The 26,736-nt window shown below is 43.9% G+C and overlaps 1 protein-coding gene across 1 annotated transcript in view; it reads left to right on the forward strand.

Moving 5' to 3' along the window:
• Positions 1 to 26,736, forward strand: part of stard9 (StAR-related lipid transfer (START) domain containing 9) — a 59,935-nt gene that overhangs the window by 8,753 nt on the left and 24,446 nt on the right. The window contains exons 4-19 of the mRNA XM_064927735.1: positions 17,797 to 17,913; positions 18,204 to 18,236; positions 18,528 to 18,589; positions 18,723 to 18,835; positions 20,080 to 20,222; positions 20,343 to 20,410; positions 20,651 to 20,748; positions 21,218 to 21,433; positions 21,669 to 21,766; positions 22,024 to 22,101; positions 22,264 to 22,341; positions 22,484 to 22,663; positions 23,571 to 23,622; positions 26,069 to 26,194; positions 26,381 to 26,463; positions 26,562 to 26,623. Of these exons, the coding sequence (XP_064783807.1) occupies positions 17,797 to 17,913; positions 18,204 to 18,236; positions 18,528 to 18,589; positions 18,723 to 18,835; positions 20,080 to 20,222; positions 20,343 to 20,410; positions 20,651 to 20,748; positions 21,218 to 21,433; positions 21,669 to 21,766; positions 22,024 to 22,101; positions 22,264 to 22,341; positions 22,484 to 22,663; positions 23,571 to 23,622; positions 26,069 to 26,194; positions 26,381 to 26,463; positions 26,562 to 26,623 (1,607 nt within the window). The remainder of the gene's footprint in view (positions 1 to 17,796; positions 17,914 to 18,203; positions 18,237 to 18,527; positions 18,590 to 18,722; positions 18,836 to 20,079; positions 20,223 to 20,342; positions 20,411 to 20,650; positions 20,749 to 21,217; positions 21,434 to 21,668; positions 21,767 to 22,023; positions 22,102 to 22,263; positions 22,342 to 22,483; positions 22,664 to 23,570; positions 23,623 to 26,068; positions 26,195 to 26,380; positions 26,464 to 26,561; positions 26,624 to 26,736) is intronic.

A 26,736-nucleotide genomic window follows, 5' to 3' on the forward strand; every position in this document is an offset into this window, starting at 1 on the left:
TAAATATTACACTCACACAGGTTCCAAAAGAATAGAGACATTTCAAATGTCTTGTTATGTCTATATACAGTCTCTCTCTCTCTCTCTGTCTGTGTCACTCTTTCATCCCTCCCTCTCTCTCTGTCTCTCTCTTCCTCTATTGTCCCATTCTCTCCATCTCTGAGTTGTGCCCAGTCAGAGGGTGCTGGTGGGGTGGCCCTGCCACTACATTCCTCTGGTGACCCGTGGTGGGCGAGGAGGAGGGGCAACAGGGGCACGGCATAGAGAGGAAATATATTGTTGTTAGTGTGTGTGTTTTCTCTTTACTTTTGTGGAGCAGGGTCACAATCTGACCTCTTTCTGAGGCCTTTAAGTGTGTGGCTCTTCCACACAAACTCTGACAGTGGCAACAGAGCTGACATTTACTGGCCACACGTCACAGATAGTTGCTTGGTCTACCCTACTCTCTAGGCTCTGTCCCAAAGAATGTAGACGAAACACTATTTAGAGTGCTGTATGTTGACAACATTTGAGTACAGTGTTGAATAAAACGACTTGTGTTAGGTGACCTGAGGCTAACACGAAGGACTGGTCGTAAGGGCAGATGACAAAAAGTCTGTGTTGTTTGTGCAGTTTCCGAACCCTTAATACCCTCAGCAGTTCATACTTTCCCCAGACGTTCATACGCAGACACACCATTGAAGTCGGAAGTTTACATACAGTTAGGTTGGATTCATTAAAACTCGTTTTTCAACAACTCCACAAATTTTTTGTTAACAAACTAAAGTTTTGGCAAGTCGGGCAGGACATCAAGTAATTTTTCCAACAATTGTTCACAGACAGATTATTTCACTTATAATTCACTGTATCACAATTCCAGTGGGTCAGAAGTTTATATACACTAAATTGACTGTGCCTTTAAACAGCTTGGAAAATTCCAGAAAATGATGTCATGGCTTTCGAAGCTTCTGATATGCTAATTGACATAATTTGAGTCAATTGGAGGTGTACCTGTGGATGTATTCCAAGGCCTACCTTCAAACTCAGTGCCTCTTTGCTTGACATCATGGGAAAATCAAAAGAAATCAGACAAGACCTCAGAAAAATAATTGGAGACCTCCACAAGTCTGGTTCATCCTTGGGCACAATTTCCAAACGCCTGAAGTTACGACGTTCATCTGTACAAATAATAGTACGCAAGTATAAACACCATGGGTCCACGCAGCAGTTATACCGCTCAGGAAGGAGACGCGTTAGGTCTCCTAGAGATGAACATACTTTGTTGTGAAAAGTGCAAATCAATCCCAGAACAACAGCAAAGGACCTTGTGAAGTTACTGGAGGAAACCGGTACAAAAGTATCACATATCCACAGTAAAACAAGTCCTATATCGACATAACCTGAAAGGCCTCTCAGCAAGGAAGAAGCCACTGCTCCAAAACCACCATAAAAAAGCCAGACTATGGTTTGCAATTGCACGTGGGGACAAAGATCTGATGAAACAAAAATAGAACTGTTTAACCATCATTATGTTTGGAGGAAAAAGGGGGAGGCTTGCAAGTCAAAGAACACCATCCCAACCGTGAAGCACGGGGGTGGCAGCATCATGTTGTGGGGGTGCTTTGCTGCAGGAGGGACTGGTGCACTTCACACAAATAGATGGCATCATGAGGATGGAAAATTATGTGGATATATTGAAGCAACATCTCAAGACATCAGTCAGGAAGTTAAAGCTAAATACTGATTGAGTGTATGTAAACTTCTGACCCACTGGGAATGTGATGAAAGAAATAAAAGCTGAAATAAATCATTCTCTCTACTATTATTCTGACATGTGACATTCTTAAAATAAAGTGGTGCTCCTAACTGACCTAAGACAGGGAATTTTTACTCTGATTAAATGTCAGGAATTGTGAAAAACTTAGTTTAAATGTAAGGTTCTGACTTCATCTCTACTCATTAAAAAAATAATAGAGTTTTGTTTTCTCCCTTAATAGTACACTCGTGTCATAGACCTACCTATAATTTCAACAGTCTTTAATTCCATTAAAAAAAGTCTTGCCATTTTAGATAAACGTCAGATTCATTTTCCTCCCACCGGTGCCAAGCACTATTTTAAAGTCACGACTTAGCCTTGTGTTTTTCTCAAGCAACATGTCGGAGCGCTGTAGTGTAGTCGTGTGTGTCCAGAGAAGACATTGTCCTCCTGGCTTAACTTCCTGTTGAGCCCAGAGGGACTGAGTCAATCTGAGACCCATGGAGGGGGAGGGGAAACTCCTCCAGTCTCTACCCCGACCACACCCCTCTGAGACTGTTCCAGAGCAAACCCCCCCTATTCCCAACACTCCGAGCTGCTAGAGCTCTGCTGTGTTGCTTTGTACTGTCTGGATGTGCTGTATATGCCACAGAATGAAAAAGAACACATACAGTGGGGTCTGCAATTATTGACACCCCTTGATAAAGCTTAGCCATAATGACTGTATAAAGTAAATAATTCAAATGCTGAGCTATGTATTGTATGCAAAAAAAACATTTAGGGAAATAATATTGTTTTATACTAATGAAATTGCTCTGGAAAAGAGAAAGTCATGTTTATCTTCTCTCAAAAAGGCATGTGTCAAAAGTATTGACACCGCTAAAGATTGTTATAAATAAAGTAGTTAAACGTTTAGTATTTGTTCCTGTATTCCTAGCACGCAATGATCTTTGACCCCTCTGTAACTTTCCCACTCAACATTATTCACGATTCATTCAGGATTATCTGTAATCATGGTAGCATCCGCATGAATGTAGAAGTGTTTAGAAACATATTCTATTCTTATTTACAATAAACGTCACCCCAGTATGACACTACACATTATTTACCATTGATTTCTATTTTGCACAAAATGATCTGAAACACAACCAAAACAAACAGCAAATGCATCCAAAGAGTTTGTAGAGTCACACGCTTGATGTAATCATTGCGCATGCCAGGAATTTGGGACCCAATACTACTAAACATTTGACTGCTTTATTTATAGGGATCTTTAGGGGTGTCAATGACGTTGACCTGTTATGGTATATGCTGCAGTGACAGTGGGCTGGTGGAGTGTTCTCCAGAGGAGGTTAAACTGCATGCTCTCCACTCAGTCAGAAAGAAGGAGTGAACTGGAGAAGAGAGAGAGGGAGAGTAGAAAGGAGGGGAAGGTGAGAGGAGGAAGAGGGAGCGAGAGAGGAAAAAAAAGAGAAAGAGAGAGAATGAGAGCTCCTAGGTATTCACTACGGAGTTAGGCTTTGGAACAGAGCGGAATAAGAGATATAATCCATAATGGAGCCCAGCTGTTGAGGTAGTGGTGAACTAGAGAGTGGCCCTATTTATTTAAGCACTCATTTTGTAAGTGTTAGATGTGTATACTTACTGCGTAATATATTCTCTTCTATGTTTAATTAACATGGGACATTTAACCAAAACTCGTTGAAGGACTGGGGCATTTAAATAGATGGAAAACGGAAATAGCTGAGAACCGGGAATCATCTGGAGCACAGAGAGAGGAGGGTGGAAGAGGGAGTGAGAGAGGGGGGATGAGAGGGAGACAGAGAGAGGGGGGAGGGGGAGAATATATTGGGGTAAAGAGAGATGGAGAAGAGAGAACAAGGAGGGAGGGAATGAGGGAGGGAGAGCAAAAACACCCCGGTCCAAGCTCCAAGCTGACTTCATTTGGTAATAAAACCCAGCATTGAGCTCCAGATTCAGATGCTGTCCAATGACGTCATTTGGGCTGAAATCTAACTGTGAAAAATGACTTAGTGGAGCAGCTGTGAGTTTGGCAGACGAGAAATGGGCGGTTCTGTCGACCCCCTGCCCATTCCCCTCCTCCACCTCTGGAATTCTCTGTCTCTCTCTCTTTATCATTCTTGTCTCTCTCTCTTTCTCTCTTTCTCATTCTCGTCTCTTTCTCTCTCTTTCTCATTCTCGTGTCTCTCTCTCTCTTTCTCATTCTCGTCTCTTTCTCTCTCATTCTCGTCGCTCTCTCTCTCTCTCCCTCCCTTCCCCCATGTTGTGTTCATGACTTGATTATGCTCTTGGTATTTCTAGGTCTGTGTGTTCGTCATGCTATAGGAAGAAGCAGAACTGCTCTGTGCTTCACAGTGATTGGTGTGCATTTTCCTCTCACACTGTATTCCATACTAGTGAGCTTGAATCCACTTTACTGACGGACTGGTCAAAGGAACCATGACTCCCACACATATTTAATCTAATGGCAGACTATTACACTAGGTACGGACACTCACAAGCCACAAAGACATCAATAGTTTGGTCTTGCTTAGACGCTTATAAAATCCTGATTTAAAAAAAAAATGTGTAGCACCTGTGATGGACAAAAAAAAGAATTCTAATTTTATGTTATCTCAGCAGTGGTGGGCCGTCAGGGCCAGCAAGGCCTTCTCTGCTGGCCTAAACATCATCAGAATATATATAATTTTTTAAATATATTTTCCCACAAATATGTATTAAATTATTCCCCAGAGTAAGAGTTATACTCTTCATGTCATAGCTTTCCTCTTTGTTGCACTGCTTCCAGCCCCAGGTTGAGATTTAGAGGGCTGGTCTTTATGTTAGATCTTTTATCCAATCATATTCAGCCATCATGTGTTGCAAGGGGTCTAAAATCTGCCGTCAGGCCTTCAGAATCAACAGTGCGGGCGCTTGTAGCTTAAATTGAATGGAAATGAAACTTTAGTGTCAACCAATCAGCTTTAGAGTTGGCTATTGTACGTCTGCTGGCTGACTCCAGTGTTACACAGGAGCCAGCTAGCAGGCGTAGTGCGTGCACGTCTTTTGATTGGATTACCAATATTGAGAGGCAGGTCCTATGGGCAGGTATATGCGGAACCTTAGAACTAGGAAACTGAATTTTATAAACAAATTAATTTGCGTACTACTAAGCTGTTTTTTCAACCCACAATGGCGGAAGGAGGAGAAGATATCGATTTGGTCGAGGATATAATTATAACGCCATTCTCAAGATGAACTTTTCAAGAAAAGTTAGACATTGTAAGGAGAGGTCGCCCGACGCTACAAAGCCTGTCACAGGTGGGAAAGGGGTTCGTTCGCCACTTTCAAAGTTCCAACTACGAGCGCTATCAATGGCTCACAGGCTCCGAGAAGCACTGCAAACTGTACTGCTGGGAATGCCTATTATTTGCAAGTGATCGATTGCCTATTATTTGCAAACTTGAGTTGTCTCAGCAAGGCAGCAACGAGACACCAAAGTACGGCTGGGCAATTACAAGCAATGGTGCTTTTGAAAACTTTTGGGGACACCCGAGTGGATCTACAGCTCAACGAACAAGCGCGCAGGGCAACGGAGCTGCACAATGAAAAGGTGAAGAAAAATAGGGAAGTATTGAAAAGACTCATTGATTGTGTCGTGTTTTTGGGTAAACAGGAACTTTCATTTAGGGGACACGAGTGCTGACTCCACAAACAAAGGGAACTACGTGGAGCTTCTTTCTTTTCTTTCTGAAAGCAACACAGATTTACAATACAACCTGTCCACTAACAAAGTGTTCATTGGGACGTCAGGCAAAATACAAAATGACCTAATTTATGCTATTGCTGAAGTGATGGGAGAAGAGATCAAAATGGAGATTAAAAAAGCTCCCTTTGTTGCTGTTATGGTGAACGAGACAACAGATGTGGGAAATGCAGCACAGCTCTCACTCGTCCTGCGTTATGTGACGGACACAGGAGTCAAGGAGCGATTTATCCGATTTGAAGATGTGGCAAGCGAGCTGATGACATTGCCGCTCTTATTTTCCGTTTCTTGGAGGAAAATGAATGTAGTCTGGATAAAGTTGTGGCACAGTGTTTTGATGGCGCGGCAGTCATGGCATCTGGACTCAATGGGGTGCAGGCTAAAGTTAAGGAGAGAGCACCGATGGCCTAATTCATTCACTGTTATGCACATCGACTAAATGTAGTACTGACTCAAGGAGCCTCAAAGCTTAAAGAATGCAAGGTCTTCTTTGCCAACCTCAATGGCCTTGCAGCATTTTTTTCACGATCCCTTAAGCGCACGCAACTGCTGGATGACATCTGCAGGCGTCGTCTTCCTAAGGTTGCACCAACGAGGTGGCAATATACATCTAGATTGGTCAATGCAGTCTTTGAAAAGAGAGTTGCCCTAAAGGAGCTGTTTAACCACTTACTGGAACATCATGATGACCATGACGGGGATACTGTGCTTATGGCTGATGGATTTAATGCACGTTTGGATGATTTTGAGTTTTGTTTTTTTGCTTGAAACATTCAATGGGATTTTTAATTATTCGGATGTGCTTTTTGGAGTCCTACAGAAACAAACTTTGGATGTACAATTCTGCCTGACAAGGGTGAACGAGTTTTGTGACACAATTGAGGGAGAGAGGCGCAGGTTCAGTCAAATCTACGATGACACAGCGTGCAGAGGCCCAGCACAAGGAGACCCTCGCACATACTACCAACAACTCCACAGCAATATTCTGGACAACATTCTTTTCCAGATACGAAACAGGTTTCAAGACCACGAAAAATTAACGTTTCTCTCCCTCCTGGACCCCCAGCACTTTCAGACCTACCGGAAAAAATTCCCGCAAACAGCCTCCTCCAGCTTAACAGAGAGTCACGGAACACTGTTCGACCTATCCAAGCTAAAACCAGAACTGACTGTAATGTATGCTATGACTGATTTTGAAGGGAAAAGTCCCTCTGATCTCCTTGATTTCCTGTAGCAGAAAAATCTGAATGAGGACATGGGGCAACTTTACACATTGGCATGTGTGACAGTGACCATCCCTGTGTCCACGGCTTCTGTCGAGCGGTCATTCTCGGCCTTAAAGCGAATCAAAACGTATTCCAGAAATGCTACTGGACAGACTCGACTTTCAGCATTAGCCTCCATGTCGATAGAAAAGGACTTATTGGTGGAACTAAAACGCACAGATAGACTGTACAACAGAGTCATTGAAGTCTTCTTGAGGAAAGGAAGGATTTTGTGTTCAAATAATCAGTCTTTGGTGAATAGGCATACAATGTATTTTATTTTTTATTAAATGTGTATGTATGTTTTGCATTTTATTTCGGTAATATTAAATAGCCTATATATTAACAAAATAAAATGGCAAATAGCCTATGTTGCAAATTATTTGTTTTCTTTCTTTTATTTTCAGTGAATAGTTATGTCTTTATCATCACGGTGAAACTGCTTTGTGTGCGACAATGCGCTGTTTAGTGAACACATTGTATTTTTTTTGGGGGGGGGGGGGGGGGACTTAAAGCTCAAAGTTTGTGGACCAGAAATGGATAGAAGAAGAATATTAATATAACTCTGTTGCACTCGACTATGTTCTTGTCTATTAGTTGAACTGTACTGTATTGTACTCTTCCCCTGCAATTCTCGGAATAAAAATGTCAATTTCAAGGTGACGCAACGCCTGGTTATACTGCGTCTCTGTCTAAATGTATAAGTGTCTAGAGCCATGGCATCATAATGATGGCAATAAGAGGTGGATTAATTCGGGTGGGACTGTGTAGGACTTCACTGAAGGCCCAGGCCCCAGAACCACGGCGCGCTACTGTATCTCAGTAAGCACACGGTGTTGCTGCCCGTATCTCTGCATACTTACAGTTCTCTGGACCAGTGATGGTAATAGCAGACCAGAATAAACCCCTATACTGTACCCCTACAGAGAGTATAGCAGATGAGACAGCCACGCCATACAAAAAAAACCACATGAAAAAAAAAATCACACTGTTGAAAGAACACACGTGAACAAATCACAGACATACTGTATGTGTTTCCCCAATATTTCCAGTCAGGTATAAGTATCACGTGTGTTTTTGTAACTGGCGGGTTTAGAACCCGTGACTCCCACAGGAGAAGCCAGCGTCTTGACCATGAAGGACAACACTCGTTTTTAATAAGGCGCAGGCGGGGCTACCTCATCACGTGACTGTGAGCAAACACGACCGACTCGTGTCCGATACACGTTCACATGTGCATTTCCACATTTTGATGTCAACTAGGGTTGTCAAACGATTCAAAAATGTAATCGAGTTGATCGCAGGATTTGCTGGGATTACCAGCAAATTCGTCATTTGCTCAAATTGAGCTGTAATTTACAAAAAGTATGATAATAATATTTGCGTTTTCATTTTGTTCAAAGTAACAGTTAGCAAAATCGGGTAAATTGATGAACACACTTTAACTTCAAAGTCAATTGGTTTTGCCATCACATTGTTTTTAGCTATATAGATGATATATGTTGATGTTTTCAGTGAATTTTAAACGCTTTCAGACAATGTGGAAAAAAAGATATACAAATAGTTAACTTGAGGCATGGAGGAACAGAATAAGTTACAAGAAGAACTGCCGTGTTCAGGGGCAGAACGACAGATTTGTATCTTGTCAGCTCAGGGTTTTGAACTTGCAACCTTTTGGTTACTAGTCCAATGCTCTAACCACTAGGCTACCCTAAGTATTGTTGTCCATTAGTTTCTCCAATTAGGGGAGGGTTGGTATGGTTAGGGGAAAATATATACAAAAAATATATATACAGTGCCTTCAGAAAGTATTCAAACCCCTTGACTTTTTTCACATTTTGTTACGTTAAAGCCTTATTCAAAAATGTATTAAATAGTTTTCCCCCCTCATCAATCTGCACACAATACCCCATAATGACAAAGCAAAAACAGGTTTTTAGAAGTTTTTGCACATTTATTCCAAATAAAAAAACTGAAATAATACATTTACATAAGTATTCAGACCCTTTACTCAGTACTTTGTTGAAGCACATTTGGCAGCAATTACAGCCTCGAGTCTTCTTGGGTATGACACTACAAGCTTGGCACACCTGTATTTGGGGAGTTTCTCCCATTCTCCTCTGCAGATCCTTTCAAGCTCTGTCAGGTTGGATGGGGAGCATTGCTGCACAGCTATTTTCAGGTCTCTCCAGAGATGTTAGATCGGGTTCAAGTCCGGGCTTTGGCAGGGCCACTCAAGGACATTCCGAGACTTGTCCCAAAGCTACTCCTATGTTGTCTTGGCTGTGTGCTTAGTGTCGTTGTCCTGTTGGAAGGTGAACCTTCGCCCCAGTCTGAGGTCTGGAGCACTTTGGAGCAGGTTTTCATCATGGATATCTCTGTACTTTGCTTCGTTCATCTTTCCCTCGATCCTGACTAGTCTTCCAGTCCTTGCTGCTGAAAAATATCCCCACAATATGATGCTGCCACCACCATGCTTCACCATAGGGATGGTGACAGGTTTCCACCAGACGTAACACTTGGCATTCAGGCCAAAGAGTTCAATCTTGGTTTCGTCAGACCAGAAAATCTTGTTTCTCATGGTCTGAGAGTCTTTAGGTGCCTTTTGGCAAACTCCAAGCAGGCTGTTTATGTGTCTTTTAGTGAAGAGTGGCTTCTGTCTGGCCACTCTACCATAAAGGCCTGATTGGTGGAGTGCTGCAGAGATGGTTGTCCTTCTTGAACTCTGGAGCTCTGTCAGAGTGACCATCGGGTTCTTGGTCACCTCCCTGACCAAGGCCCTTTTCCCCCGATTGCTCAGTTTTGCCAGGCGGTGGTTCTTGGTGGTTCCTAACTTCTTCTGTTTAAGAATGATGGAGGCCACTGTGTTTTTGGGGACCTTCAATGTTGCAGAACTTGTGAAAATGCAAATGTGATATGTGTTTTTTTTGTAAGGGAGGCTACAGTCTGGGGAAGCCATTCCCTGTCCACCTTCTCCTTCTCTGTTTTCTTTCCCTGTCATTTAAACCTTTCGGCCAGAGAGGGTGCTTAAACATTCTCATTCCCTGGACCATGCCATTAACACGGCTATTTCCCTCTTTCTCTTTCTCTCGTTAACGCTCCCTCTCTCTGGTTGCTTTAACAAGCGGTAGAGGGAGGAGCAACAGAGTCGTTACAGATATGGGCGAGTGTTTTATTTATATGTTTACGGTCGAGCGTTTGCCTCAGTGTCAGTTGTTGCAGTGACAGTTGGAGTTAGAAATGTTTGCTGAAAAGTTGAATGCCTTCTTTATCTATGCAGTTTTAGGGCTCCCGAGTGGCGCAGCGGTAGAAGGCACTGCATCTCAGTGCTAGAGGCGTCACTACAGACACCCTGGTTTGAATCCAGGCCATATCACAGCTGGCCGTGATTGGGAGTCCCATAGGGCCGGCGCACAATTGGCCCAGCGTCGTCCGGGTTTGGCCGGTGTTGGCCGTCATTGTAAATGAGAATTTGTTCTTAACTGACTTAACTCTCTCTCTCTCTCTCTCTCTCTCGCTCTCTCTCTCTCTCTCTCTCTCTCTCATATATGTGTAGGCAGGCAAGAATAATGTCCAACAGCTTATCTGTGTAACCCACAGTGTCTCCCTTCCCTCACTCCCGCCTCCCTGCCCTTATATGCTAATTTGACCTACAAATTCTCTCAAAGTATGTCAAATGAATGAGAACACTGTTGAACTCCAGCCAATGTTCTTCCTCCCTATCTCTCTCTCTGTCGTTGTTCTGCCTCTCTCTGTGTTTCACTAGTTTTTCCTGCCCCCTCCCCCAGCTTCACTGTCTGTCCCTCTTACCCTTTTTCTCTCGCTCATATCTCAGAAAGTTAGGATACACGTTAGCCGACTAAACTCAGCATCACAGTTTACGATGGAGTTGAGCCGGCGTGGGGGGCGTACAGGAGCTCCGACGTCACATGAAATGAAGTTTTGATAAAATAGCCCGCATTTACACATGGATGCTGAAATCTGTAGTTTTTGATTAGACTTTTGTCTAATATCTGCTCAGGGTCCAGCTGTCAACCGAGTTGGAAAGTGTGGGACTGAAACGGACTGACTGACCCATGTTGTAGGTTCCAGTTCCAATGCAGCTGTCCTGTCCAGTCTTGGCGAGAGTGCAGCACTAACCGTGAGACCTGGGCCTGTATTCACAAAGAGTCTTAAAAGTAGGAGTGCTGATATAGGATCAGTTTTGCCTTTTTAGAGTAAGATTACATAGAAAGAGGGGGGCCTGATTCTAGCTCAGCTCTCCTTTGTGAATACGGCCCTGGTTCTGTTGGATTATGGCTGCTGTGTCTTGTTTCTTTACGTTTCCTGGTTGCCCAACCAATGCCCACTGTTTTAGCCCAAGGATCCCCCTTACTATATGAGATGTGTAATATAGTAGTAGGAAAGAATTTTTTTTTTTTTTTTTTGTCTCTTCAAACCTGGAAAGTGGTGAGGCGCTGACGTTTTTCGGCCGTGGCTTCATAGAAGAGCACTTGCATTGACAGACAGACAGACAGACAGACAGACAGACAGACAGACAGAGCACAGTAAGGAGTTTTCCAGTCCAGGGGCTGGTGTAGAGCAGGCCACATGAAAACAGACCCGGCCACTGTAGTCAGTCCACCACAGCCAATGATTAGTAGACTGAGACCATTAATAAGCACCATTACAGCTGCCTGCCTCCATCTCTCTTTTTCTCTCTCCTTCTTCTCCCAATCTCTCTCCCCCCCTCCCCGTTCTGTTTTTCCTTTCCATTGACACGCTCCAGACATTACCGGCTTCCAATCTAAAAAGTATCCACGTTTCAAAACAAGCTCTTATAAACAGCTGTTATCCAGGTTCAGATCTTCTGGCGACAAAATCTGCCCTTCCTTTGTTTATCAGAAGACGTCATGGTCCTGAGCGGGGGGGGGGGGATTCTGGTTCGGCTCGCTCCAGATCTGACCTCTGCGTGGACTGACCCATTTCTGGAGTGGACTCTCCTTGTCCCCATACGCACTCACACATGCCAACACACTGTGGAAACGTGAAACACGTGACACGTTTATAACCTAAACGTCAGTGTTTAAAACTTAAAGATTAGGCATTTAGATTAGCCAATAAGTGTTCTCGTCTTAAACACAGGCGTTTAGAATGCCAGATTAAACATCATAGTTAGCGGTTTCCAGTTTCCAACCAGGAGAACACCTATATCTATTTTAAACACTAGTGTTTCATTGCCGATCGTCCTGTTTAGAGTGCATTTAGTCATTAGAAATTGATGTGACTTTTCCATTCCATCAGTGTTACAAATGTCTGTCACCTTGCCTACATTTCAGCCCAACTGAACATGACATGATAAATTATTCCAATTGTTGGATTTCCTCGCTCTGGCTGGAGACCACAGAGGATGAGTAGGCTTGCCTTATGAAATGTATAATATGTGGTCATATAGGGCTTACTTGTAATTAACACTTTAACTTCTGCGGTCACTTGGTGAAAGCTTCAGGAAGAGAAATGATTGAATTCAACAACCATACGTCTGTCACTAACAAACACAGTCATGGGTGGGTATCTCTCACATTCACTTGAAAGGCCTGTTGGGAAATATGCAGATATGGCTTTACGCCCTAGATTTTAAGAACAACCCCCTCCCCCCCCAGTGTTTAGTGTTTAAAATCTAAATTCCTTGTGCTGAATAAACATGTTCATGTGTTTAAAAAGTGTTACACCAAATGAACGTGTTCTGGGGTTTACAATCTAAACACTCGGAAGCATTTTCATTGAAATTCTAAATGTCTTGGCGCGTTTAAAAAGTGTTACAGAAAAGTGTTTCGTTGTGTGTTCAGATCCTAAACACTTGGTTTTACAGTATACACTAGAGGTCGACCGATTATGATTTTTCAACAGGACCAAAAAAGCTGATACCAATTAATCGGACGATTTTTTTATTTTTTACATTTATTTGTAATAATGACAATTACAACAATACTGAATGAACACTTATTTTAATCTAATATAATACACCAATAAAATCAATTTAGCCTCAAGTAAATAATGAAACATGTTCAATTTGGTTTAAATAATGCAAAAACTCAGTGTTGGAGAAGAAAGTAAAAGTGCAATATGTGCCATGTAAGAAAGCTAATGTTTCAGTCCCTTACTCAGAACATGAGAACATATGAAAGCTGGTGGTTCCTTTTAACATGGGTCTTCAATATTCCCAGGTAAGAAGTTTTAGGTTGTAGTTATTATAGGAATTATAGGACTATTTCCCTCTATACCATTTGTATTTTATTAACCTTTGACTATTGGATGTTCTAGTAGGCACTTTAGTATTGCCAGTGTAACAGTATAGCTTCCGTCCCTCTCCTCGCTCCTCCCTGGGCTCGAACCAAGAACACAATGACAACAGCCACCATCGAAGCAGCGTTACCCATGCAGAGCAAGGGAAACAACCACTCCAAGGCTCAGAACGAGTGACGTTTGAAACGCTATTAGCGTGCGCTAACTAGCTGGCCATTTCACTTCGGTTACACCAGCCTCATCTCGGGAGTTGATAGGCTTGAAGTAATAAACAGCGCAATGCTTGACACACAACGACGAGCTGCTGGCAAAACACACAAAAGTGCTGTTTGAATGAATGTTTACGTGCCTGCTTCTGCCTACCTCTGCTCAGTCAGATGCTTGTATGCTCAGTCAGATTATATGCAATGCAGGACATGCTAGATAATATCTAGTAATGTCATCAACCATGTGTAGTTAACTAGTGATTATGATTGATTGTTTTTTATAAGATAAGTTTAATGCAACTTATCTTGGCTTACTGCATTCGCGTAACAGGCAGTCTCCTTGTGGAGTGCAACGAGAGAGAGGCAGGTCGTTATTGCGTTGGACTAGTTAACTGTAAGGTTGCAAGATTGGATCCCCCGAGCTGACAAGGTGAAAATCTGTCGTTCTGCCCCCGAACAAGGCAGTTAACCCACCATTCCTAGGCCGTCATTGAAAATAAGAATGTGTTCTTAACCGACTTGCCTAGTTAAATAAAGGTATAAAACATTTTTTTTAAATCTGCACCCAAAAATACAGATTTCTGATTGTTATAACTTGAAATCGGCCCTAATTAATCGGCCATTCTGATTCACCATGGTCTCCCACTGCTTCCCCCTTCCTGTCCCCCTGTTTGGCTTGATGGTTTTGACCTGTGTGTCCTTGCCAGAGTGGAATCTATATTCTGCTTTCCTCCCTTCATTGTGAAGCAGGTTTGTATTTGTTTCTTTTTTTGTCAAGAGAAGGAAAGCAAACGCCAAGCCTTTAGTCATTGTATTCAGATACAGTTTCCTCTGGGCCGGTTGGACACATAGCAACACCTACACAAACACACATTTACTCTCACACAAACTCTTGCTGGCTGGCTGGCTGTGTGTGCATACTCAAGGTCTGGCTGGCTGGCTATTCTCTTTATGACCTGCTTAAGTCATTAGTTAGTCAGCAGCCCCATAATGCACTGTGTCTCTCTTACCACACAGGTCTGCTTTGTTGGCCACATACCTCCCAGTTTGCTGTGCCGCCAGGCCAGGGCTCTGCGAAAGTAGGTTGGAGCAGTGAGAGCCTATTGTGGTCTTTTAGGGATGCTGTCCGCAGCAGGGATAGCCCTCTGCCAAAATGATTGTTATATGACAATGATGAGACACAATAGACTGATTCAGATGATGTCAGGGCCTGTTTTATTCATCTTCAATAAGAATACCTCCCTGCCTGTAGAAGTCATTGTGATAATGGAGAGGTGTGTGCATACTCAAGGTCAGTATAGAAAGAGTTAAGAGTTGAAAGTAGTGTGGTGATGTGGAGTTTCATACTTTTTGTGTGCTGAGAGTTTCTGCTTTAACAAGGTTACTATTGATTCTGTCTGCTAGTGAGGATAGGGAGGAGAGTTTGATCTATCGAGAGAGATGGAGGGGGGGACAGTAGTGTGGGGAGATTGAGGTGGTGAGAGGGGGACAAGAGTGAGGGGAGAGGGCGCAAGATTGAGGTGGAGAGAGGGGGACAGGAGGGAGGGAGAGAGAGTCCAGCGTAACGAATGCTATAGGGACAGGAGTGTCACGGCCCTTTGTGGTGTGGGTGGGGAACCCCTATTCAAGCAGTTACAGGGGGCATAGCTTGGTGTTCTGGATTCCACTGCACTACAGTCAGCATAACTTACAACCAAACACACAATGTACTAGTCTAGCTTCTTCAACAGCCAAACACATCATGTAGATTAACTACAACAGCACAGCATTTGTAATGAATACTCTTTTTTTGCTAGCTCTGCTAATTTACTTTCCACACAAACACACTTTGAATGTACAACCACTGCTCCCATAGCCTGGTCCTACATGTGTTTGTGCTGTCTTGCCAGCTCCTATGTTCATCATGGTCATGATGGAGTTGGCTAAACAGCACAAACAGATCTGGGACCAGACTAGTGCTCCCACCCTCTGTGCACTTATCAAACTAATAGGTCAGCGGTTCCCAACCTGTTCCGTCACGGGGCCACCAAAATCACTGTCAGAAGCTCTTGAGGACCACCATTCACGAGTCGAGGATTTTTTTAAACATAAAATATCTCGGATTTTTTAGCAGTGAACTATTATTGTTATTGTAAATATTTTGCATTGTCAAAAGCTTATAATACCATTTACACTCCCCACTGTTATTATCAGAAATCCAAAAAAAAAGTTTAAAAAAAATCTAAAATAAAATCATTAGTGGGTTGAAACCCACTGCAATATGTTTGTTGTGCTTTCCTTTGTAGGATAATAACAGCCTACCCAGTACCCTCTGTCCTTCTCTCTCCTGCTGCTGAGGCATCCGATGGTGACGTTGGTAGACTGTTACTGCCGTAAGGGTTTGCCTGTTGGCACGTAGACATGTACACATGTCTTTATTGGGTTACTGGGTGCTGTAGTTATTTGACTGTTTCTGTGTTGGCATGTGGGGAAATAACCATTAGATAAGACACAAGGCTACTGGTAGTGATCGTGTAACCAAACCTCAAATCTCACGTGTGTTGGCCTGCTGCTAGCTGTTAGGAGAGACAGGATGCATTGCAGTAGTGATGCTGTTGATTTTCGTCTGAGATACTTTGTGTGCTTGTTTGGTTGTTTCTGTGTTGGCATGTGGTCAACGGCAGTTAGGACATAAAACTACTGGTGTCCTCTGTGCTGTTCTCCATGTGCACTGACTGACTGTCTGGCTTGCTGACTGGCTGACTACACCTCTCTGGTCAATATTGACCCTCTTTACTGATGGAAACAAATGTTGACCTTGTTGAAACTGACCGTTTGGTTATTATGCAAATCTTATTGGAGGGTCTTTATGTGGTCTTTCATAAAATATTAGAAGGGGCATCCAGTCATCCAACCAAAACATCGCCCCGGTCATTGAGGGCTTTATCCAACCAAAACATCGCCCCGGTCATTGAGGGCTTTATCCAACCAAAACATCGCCCCGGTCATTGAGGGCTTTATCCAACTAAAACATCGCCCCGGTCATTGAGGGCTTTATCCAACCAAAACATCGCCCCGGTCATTGAGGGCTTTATCCAACCAAAACATGTCCCCGGTCATTGAGGGCTTTATCCAACCAAAACATCACCCCGGTCATTGAGGGCTTTATCCAACCAAAACATTGCCCCGGTCATTGAGGGTTTTATCCAACCAAAACATCGCCCCGGTCATTGAGGGCTTTATCCAACCAAAACGTTGTCCTGCTCTTTGTGTACATTCAAGGGCTTTTCTCTGGGTTTGTGTAATGTATAGCTCCAGTAACATATAGTTCCAGTAACGTATAGCTCCAGTAATGTATAGTTCCAGTAACGTATAGCTCCAGTAACGTATAGCTCCAGTAACGTATAGCTCCAGTAACGTATAGTTCCAGTAACGTATAGTTCCAGTAACGTTTAGCTCCAGTAATGTATAGCTCCAGTAACGTATAGCTCCAGTAATGTATAGCTCCAGTAACGTATAGTTCCAGTAACGTATAGCTCCAGTAATGTATAGCTCCAGTAACGTATAGTTCCAGTAACGTATAGCTCCAGTAACGTATAGCTCCAGTAACGTATAGCTCCAGTAACGTATAGCTCCAGTAACGTATAGCTCCAGTAACGTATAGTTCCAGTAACGTATAGCTCCAGTAACGTATAGCTCCAGTTCTGTTGCTCGTTATGTTGGCTGAGAGCTTCTAAGGGAGGAGTGGAACTGTGTTGAAACCTGTGTGATTGTTTGTGCTGGGGGAGCAGTGTGGGAGAACTCCTCCCCTCACGCCGTCTCAATGTTCCCTAAACTCTCAGTGGGTCTGGGCCCCCCTCACGGATCCTCTGTGTTGTGGTTATGAAGGAGAATGTGCTGTGTCTGGGGTCTGGCTCTGGATCAACTTCCTCCTGCTGCTGGTGTGTTTACCTGGGTCTGGGCCTGCTGGCTGGGCTGCTGGGGGTCAAGCATGTCCTCAGGCCTGGGCGGCGGGTTCTCCTTCAACCCCCTCTCTCTGATCTCTCCCTGGCCGAGGGGAGGAAGGGAAACAATGTGTCCATACTGGCTCTGTGGCTATAGGTATGGGACCTCCTCAGGGACACTGCGCTCTTACGCTCCTTTCGAGAGTTTTTTTTGCCTGCTCGGCGACTCGCTTTCAACTCCCCCACCTTCCCGCCCTGCCACCCAGCCTCCCGGCCCTCCTCCTAGCTCTAGCAGGGTGTTTGCTCTCAGTATTAGCTGACCTCCTGACTCTGTTCTCCTTAGCACCCCCCTAGCTCTGCTTCTTACCCGAACACCGGCTGGGTTCCTCAGCGTTGTGTCTGGCTGAACTTAATCTGAATACAGCCATAGAAGCACTCCATGACACCATGTATCACACCGAGGACACCAGCTGCTCTCGCCCATACCTCTGCCCTTTAACTGTCGACCTTTACGCATAGAATTTAAGAAAACACTGCTTGTCCGTTGTCTTCTTGTCGCCCGACACTATGTCGTCTTTTCTTCATACTGGTTGTGTGTTTGTGTGCTCTCCTGTAGGTGTTCCAGGACCTGGGAGTGTCGGTGCTGGCCGGGGCGTCAGAGGGCTACAACGTCTGTCTGTTTGCCTACGGGCAGACTGGCACCGGCAAGACCTACACCATGATGGGCACGCAGGTGAGGAAGGGTTATAACGCTTGACTTTATGCAGGTATAATGCGTTACGGCGGCACTTATAAAGTGTTGTCAGGACAGTGTTTACCTCATATAATCTGGAACTTCCCCGTTTTGCGTTCTCTGCTGTGTGTTGAAAGGAGGCACAGTGATTTGACTTGATTTGGAGGCACAGTGCCAATAAAGTGAATGACTCTTCTCTTTTCCTCCCTCGCGCTCTCCTCCTCCTCCTCCTCCTCCTCCTCCTCCTCCTCCTCCTCCTCCTCCTCCTCCTCCTCCTCCTCTCCTCTCAGGACTCCATGGGCCTGACCCCCAGGATTTGTCAGGTAAAGGAATCGGTCCCATAATTCAGTCTAGAGGGTCTCGTGAGGTAGTGTTCTGGCTATTGACCTGTTCCACCTGTCTGGTATCTCCAGGACCTGTATAGTTGTCATGACGTTGCCTCCTATGCACGCTCCTATGCACGCTGAACCAGGGCTCATACCTGAAATCCTCATGAGGCAGTAAAAAGTTGTTCGTTCAAGTTATTCACAGGAGCGCTGTACTATTTCTGCTCTGTGGATCACACAAGACGACTCAGCGCCAGATTGATTTTGTTGTTTATCTTTTCTCTCCAGGGCCTGTTCAGATCTGATGCCACCTTCCCCGAAGGACAAAACTCCAGCAGGGTTGAGATCAGGTACGAGGGGGCTGTGTGTTTGCCTATTCTCCTTGAGTGATCACCTGACTCCAGCTATCAGTGAGCGCACATTGGTATCTAGGTGTCGTGCCAGTTCCTTGTGACGGTGCATTTTACTCTCCTTCACCTGCAGCTTTCTGGAGATCTATAATGAGCGTGTCCGTGACCTGCTGCGAGGCAGAGAGCGGAAGAAGAACGACTCCCTACGGGTTAGGGAGCACCCTGAGAAGGGACCCTACGTACAAGGTGAGGGGACCGAACAAGTGTCTACTACATGAAGCGTTAGTGGATGGTAGATACAATACCCATGAAGTCCAAATTTACACCGATCCAGTGTGTGGGGAGGAATACGTATGTGCGGGATAGGATTCACTCACCAACTCAGTGGATATGTTGTGTAGCTGTGGTGAGCAGTATAATGATAAAGGTTTGCATGCTTATCTTCGAGGTCAGTCTTAGTGGGAAGTTGTGGTCCTCTTAGTCTTCTAGCCTTGTGTTTAGGACTCAACTTTGGTTATTAATAACAGAGTTGCAATCCCGGCTTGAACCCAGGCTCTGCACTTTGCTCTCTTTTTCTCTCCCTCCCTCCCTCCCTCCCTCCCTCCCTCCCTCCCTCCCTCCCTCCCTCCCTCCCTCCCTCCCTCCCTCCCTCCCTCCCTCCCTCCCTCCCTCCCTCCCTCCCTCCCTCCCTCCCTCCCTCGCTCCCTCCCTCGCTCCCTCCCTCGCTCTCTCTCTCCCTTTGCCTCTCTCGTTCTCTCTGCCTCTCTCTCTCTCTCTTTCTTACTCTCTCACTCTCTCTTTTTTCTTTCATCACTTCTCTTTCTCTCTCCGTCTCCCCCTCTGCCCTCTATTCCCTCAAGCCCAACATCCACTCATTGTCTGTATCAGGAAAACTCCCCGAGCATCACAGGAAGGGATGTCACTTCCTGGTGGCAACATGAAGCACATTGCTGTACTCTACACACAGACCAGATTATAATGTTTGGTTCTCCAGAGTCTCCTCTCTCTTTCTCTATCTGGTTCCCCCAACCACCATTAAGTCTCTTGGTCTAAGAAGCGTGCAAAAATGTTTTCCTCACCACTGACTTCTAAGTTTACTGCAGAAAAAGGATGATGTTACGTCATCACTTGGGAAGTTAAAAGCAATTGGAGAGTTTTTGTGGCTGTGCGAGACACCAGACGTGATTCAGCTGAACCACACTGTAGTAACTTAGTTCCTCATCACTTCCTAATCGCACATCACTGCCAACTCAGACAATGTTGTTCAATTAAACATTATTATTCTGTTTGATATGATTCTGCATATTTTTAGGTGGTATTGGTAACTGCTTTCTGTCTGTCTGTCTGTCTGTCTGTCTGTCTGTCTGTCTGTCTGTCTGTCTGTCTGTCTGTCTGTCTGTCTGTCTGTCTGTCTGTCTCTCTGTCTGTCTCTCTGTCTGTCTGTTCTCTCCTCTCCTCTCCTCTCCTCTCCTCTCCTCTCCTCTCCACAGACCTGTCCCAGCACGTAGTGTCTGACTACAAACAGGCGGTGGAGCTATTGGAGGAGGGCATCGCCAACCGCATCACCGCGGCAACACACATCCACGATGCCAGCAGCAGATCCCATGCGATCTTCACCATCCAGTACACCCAGGTGAGGTCCCAACCCGGCGTCAATCCAATCCCAGCACTTGGATTCACTCGCCCAGGTCACGACCCTTCCGATCCATCAGTCACAGTAGTTATTCCAGTCTGTTTATTCGTCCCCATGCAGGCTATTCTGGAGAATAACCTTCCCTCAGAGATCGTCAGCAAGATCCACCTGGTAGACCTGGCTGGCAGGTGAGTTTGTTGAAAAGGTTAGCCCTGCATGTTCCCAGATGCCTAATCATCCCAGTTACAGGTCTCAGTATCCATGAGCAAGCTGCCTCCTAGTGGATCTCTTCTGCCATGACTGTGGGTCCACTGACCCGGCAGTCTCTTTTTATCACACGGTAGCTTTTCGCTATGGTACCATTTCCAGCGTTGCGTTTCTCTAGAATATGCGATGTTCCAGTGTGTTGTTGTTGCTCTGCCTGACAGCGAGAGAGCAGACCCCCACTACTGCAGAGACCGACTCACTGAGGGATCCAACATCAACAAATCCCTGGTGACCCTGGGTATCGTCATCTCTGCTCTGGGTAAATTTTAAACGGGACTTTTTTATTGTGAAGTACTGCCTTCCTATCTGTGTTCTACCATCTCCTTGTCAGAATCCACTTAGCTTTCAGTACACAGATCATGCTGTACATACATGCACATCTGTCATTCGTACAGGCTGATATTTGTAGATGTGCTCTCCGTACAGCACTGTGCCTCACGTAACTGACCCAGTGCCCTACTTATCTTCTGTTCTGTAAGACTAGCCAAGTGAGACTACCCTACTCCTAACTTAATCCTCCCCCCCTGACCTTGTATCTCTCCCTGTCTTTGTCTCTTGTCCTTCCATCTCATTGTCCCCATCTTTTGCCTCTGTCCTGTCCCTGTCTCTGTCCTGTCCCTGTCTCTTTCCCTTTCTCTGTCTCTGTAACCTAACTCTCCCCTTGTCTCCCCTGTGTACGGCTATCTCCAATAAAACATCAACCCTGAACTACGTCTGTCCCTTTCCAGCCCAGAACTCCCAGATGTCCAGTAGTTGTCAGAGCATCAACAGCGTGGCCAGTGAGGGCGATGCAGGCAGCACTGTGGGCAGCCACACCAGCTCTCTGTCTGGGGGAGGAGGAGGGGGAGGGAGAAGACACTGCTTCATCCCCTACAGGGACTCTGTCCTCACATGGCTCCTCAAAGACAGCCTGGGAGGAAACTCCAAGACCATCATGATCGCCAGTGAGTGAGGAATATTGGCATTGCGTTGCACATTTGCGTCAACGAGTGGGAGTGGAAATAGTGATCACGTTTTCTTTTGTTGCACTTATGATTTAGTCATTTGGCAATGTACGATGGGCAATCGTTTGTCTATACGACAGCACTGAAGAAAGACAGTTGTTGCTGAATGAGGGCACTGTAGCGTTATTATCCCAACTATATATCTGACCCCCCCCCCCCTGCCTGTGTCTTGCAGCCGTGTCCCCGTCCTGCAGAAGCTACAACGAGACTCTCAGCACCCTGCGCTATGCTGCTCACGCCAGGAACATCGTCAACAAGCCTCGCGTCAACGAGGCGAGTGTTCTGAGCATTCTGTTGTATGTTGCTGCGACCTTTCGTCCACCACCTAGTGAGCCTTGTCAAGAGGTTATGTCCTCTCGGCGTAACGATAGAGGTGTCAGACTGACAGTCGTAGGGACCTGGGTTTGAGGACCGGTTGGGGATACAATATTAGTGGTAGCGTTTGCCTTTGCGCCATTCCATTGCCTCTGAGTGTTTGGTTGTGCTACTGTCTTGAGTATCGTAAAGGATCATGTCTTGCCTCTCGACAGGATGCCAGTGTGAGGTTGATCAGAGAGCTACGTGAGGAGATTGACAGGCTGAAGAGCATGCTGCTCAGCTTCGAGATGGTACTGGTTCCACGGGATCGGGGTTTTCACTAGGATTTATAATCGCATGCACCAGCGGTGTTATTGGGGAAAAAAAAACGATTTGAAGTCATTTCAATTCTAGGTTATTACTGCCTTTGTCTTGTGACATTGAACAAAATGTCCGTGGTAATTCCTTCGCAGCAGCGGAATCCCAGCCCTTCTCTGAGCGACGAGCGAGACGGCAGTCTGTCCGACATGGTGTTACAGAACGAACTAAAGGTAGAGAGGCTCATCTATCAGACTTCCCACTAGAACTGTGTACCGTCACTTTTAGTAAATATTACCACATCTTGTCCTTTTTATACAATCTATGCTCCTGACTCCTCTCCACTCTGCCTGACCCTAATCTTCCGTCCTCCAGGTGGATCAGTTGACGAAGGACTGGTCAGAGAGCTGGCGGGACAAGAAGGAGCTGTTGGAACAGTACAGTGTGGATATCAACAGAGACCGGGCTGGTTTTCTCATACACTCCCTGTTACCACACCTTATTACACTGGACCGGGATGTACTCAGCACCGGGGTCACCTTCTATCACCTCAGGGTATATATAATACACACCTTCGGATACTAACACACATATCCTCATCCACGCCCTGGTACCACACCCTATTTCCCTGGACCGGGATGTACTCAGCACCGGGGTCACCTTCTATCAGCTCACGGTACGAGCGTGCATACGCATGGACGCTGGCACACACACACACGCACAGACGCACGCACGCACAGACACGCACACACACACAGACACACACACGCACAGGCACACACACACACAGACACACACACACGCACAGGCACACAGACACACACAGACACACACGCACAGGCACACGCACGTACACACATCCACGGAAGTCACATTCTACATGTACCTCTGCTCTACTTTTCTTCTTTTGCTTCTTTCTATGACTGAAATGTTTCTCTTTTTTTTTGTCTACTAGATTCTCCCTCCCTGTTCTTCCTTCTCTCTCTTTGTACTGCTCGATGTTAAGACGAGGTGCGTTTTCACTCTGTCCCCTCTGTTTTTCTCCCCCCGTTGTGAGGCACGGGCTCTGTGGACCTACGCCTATCCTGATTCGGACAACGACTAGAATGGCTTTAGGGCCGTTGATTATGCCACTTCCTGTATTTAAAGAGCAGAAACCACCTTGGAATCCATACTGCTCCTGTAGTGGGGCTGTAGTTACATAAGCTAGCCTTTTTATCCCACAAGATAGCATTTGGTAAACAGATACGTGTTTTCCTGAAAGCAAGCCTAAGTGTAGGGCTCTGAGGCCTGTGAGAGTCATGCTTAGTGTAGTAGAACGTCAAGTGGTAGTAATTTGTTCTGTTATGAAATATTTGTTTTAGGCACACCCAACCGTGCGTTTGTTGACATGTTTTTTTTTTCTCCCATCCACTGTTTAAACCCTCTGTCATCTTGAACTCTTCACTACTCTCTGTTGTAGGAGGGGGTGACCACGATTGGACCTCAGGACAAACTGGTTGAACCACAAATAGGTAGGCTGATGTCATATTGATATCTCCTATGTTCTCGGTTTATTATCTGTCATATTGATATCTCCTATGTTCTCTGTCATATTGATATCTCCTATGTTCTCTGTTTATTATCTGTCATATTGATATATCCTATGTTCTCTGTTTATTATCTGTCATATTGATATCTCCTATGTTCTCTGTCATATTGATATCTCCTATGTTCTCTGTCACATTGATATCTCCTATGTTCTCTGTTTATTATCTGTCATATTGATATATCCTATGTTCTCTGTTTATTATCTGTCATATTGATATCTCCTATGTTCTCTGTCATATTGATATCTCCTATGTTCTCTGTTTATTATCTGTCATATTGATATATCCTATGTTCTCTGTTTATTATCTGTCATATTGATATTTCCTATGTTCTCTGCCATATTGATATATCCTATGTTCTCTGTTTATTATCTGTCATATTGATATCTCCTATGTTCTCTGTTTATTATCTGTCATATTGATATATCCTATGTTCTCTGTCATATTGATATCTCCTATGTTCTCTGTCATATTGATATCTCCTATGTTCTCTGTTTATTATCTGTCATATTGATATCTCCTATGTTCTCTGTTTATTATCTGTCATATTGATATATCCTATGTTCTCTGTTTATTATCTGTCATATTGATATCTCCTATGTTCTCTGTTTATTATCTGTCATATTGATATCTCCTATGTTCTCTGTTTATTATCTGTCATATTGATATATCCTATGTTCTCTGTTTATTATCTGTCATATTGATATCTCCTATGTTCTCTGTTTTTATTATCTGTCATATTGATATCTCCTATGTTCTCTGTTTATTATCTGTCATATTGATATCTCCTATGTTCTCTGTTTATTATCTGTCATATTGATATATCCTATGTTCTCTGTTTATTATCTGTCATATTGATATCTCCTATGTTCTCTGTCATATTGATATCTCCTATGTTCTCTGTTTATTATCTGTCATATTGATATATCCTATGTTCTCTGTTTATTATCTGTCATATTGATATCTCCTATGTTCTCTGTTTATTATCTGTCATATTGATATATCCTATGTTCTCTGTTTATTATCTGTCATATTGATATCTCCTATGTTCTCTGTTTATTATCTGTCATATTGATATATCCTATGTTCTCTGTTTATTATCTGTCATATTGATATCTCCTATGTTCTCTGTTTATTATCTGTCATATTGATATCTCCTATGTTCTCTGTCATATTGATATCTCCTATGTTCTCTGTTTATTATCTGTCATATTGATATCTCCTATGTTCTCTGTCATATTGATATCTCCTATGTTCTCTGTCATATTGATATCTCCTATGTTCTCGGTTTATTATCTGTCATATTGATATATCCTATGTTCTCTGTTTATTATCTGTCATATTGATATCTCCTATGTTCTCTGTTTATTATCTGTCATATTGATATTTCCTATGTTCTCTGTCATATTGATATATCCTATGTTCTCTGTTTATTATCTGTCATATTGATATCTCCTATGTTCTCTGTTTATTATCTGTCATATTGATATCTCCTATGTTCTCTGTTTATTATCTGTCATATTGATATTTCCTATGTTCTCTGTCATATTGATATATCCTATGTTCTCTGTTTATTATCTGTCATATTGATATCTCCTATGTTCTCTGTCATATTGATATCTCCTATGTTCTCTGTTTATTATCTGTCATATTGATATATCCTATGTTCTCTGTTTATTATCTGTCATATTGATATCTCCTATGTTCTCTGTTTATTATCTGTCATATTGATATCTCCTATGTTCTCTGTTTATTATCTGTCATATTGATATCTCCTATGTTCTCTGTTTATTATCTGTCATATTGATATTTCCTATGTTCTCTGTCATATTGATATATCCTATGTTCTCTGTCATATTGATGTCTCATATGTTCTCTGTTTATTATCTGTTATATTGATATCTCCTATGTTCTCTGTTTATTATCTGTCATATTGATATTTCCTATGTTCTCTGCCATATTGATATCTCCTATGTTCTCTGTTTATTATCTGTCATATTGATATCTCCTATGTTCTCTGTCATATTGATATCTCCTATGTTCTCTGTCCTATTGATATCTCCTATGTTCTCTGTCATATTGATATCTCCTATGTTCTCTGTTTATTATCTGTCATATTGATATTTCCTATGTTCTCTGCCATATTGATATCTCCTATGTTCTCTGTTTATTATCTGTCATATTGATATCTCCTATGTTCTCTGTCATATTGATATCTCCTATGTTCTCCGTTTATTATCTGTCATATTGATATATCCTATGTGAGTATTAGATAGATCTCGTGCATGCAGTACATGTCTTTTGGAGAAGCATTTGCAACTTCAAATGTGTTGGATTTTGGAGTTCCTTAGTGTATGTCTTTCCCCTCCAGTCCTCCAGGGCGGCGCCACCTGTGAGATAGAAAACCAGTCTGGGGTGGTCACCTTGAGGCCGCTGCCAGGGAGTGTCTGCATGGTCAACGACAGGGAGGTGACAGAGCCCTGCAGACTGGCCCAAGGTAGGCCCTCAACTAGTTCTCAAACACTCTCTTCTGAATCCCTTGTCAAAGAGTGTCTGTCTTGTTACACTTCAGTTTACAGTAACGACAGTGCCAGAGTAAGCTATGCAGCTAGGAGCGTGTAGAGTAGCACTTGGAGGCCCAACAACTGTGTAACATTTTTGGTATATATCTCTCTGTCTTCAGGGTCGGTGATTACGATTGGGGGTGTTCACAAGTTCCGGTTCAACCACCCAGCAGAGGCTGCAGTCCTGAGGGAACGCAGACGGGTGTGTACTGCTGAGCATAAATATGATGATGATGATGATGATGACGATAGTGACGGTGGTGGGGATGATGATACCTAACGACATCCTCTTCTTGACAGGCCAGTGAGGGGGCACTGAACTGCAGCTACAGTGACCTTCGATCCTTAACCTCCGTCCCCAGGTAAACGACCACACACAGACACACTCAATGTAAACTAACCAGCACCCACTGACAAGCACAGGCCAGGAGCATCTCTGAACTACACTACACTATGTGCTGAAAGGATTCTGCTG

The sequence above is a fragment of the Oncorhynchus masou genome, chromosome 21 (assembly GCF_036934945.1).
Source record: "Oncorhynchus masou masou isolate Uvic2021 chromosome 21, UVic_Omas_1.1, whole genome shotgun sequence".
NCBI lineage: Eukaryota > Metazoa > Chordata > Actinopteri > Salmoniformes > Salmonidae > Oncorhynchus > Oncorhynchus masou.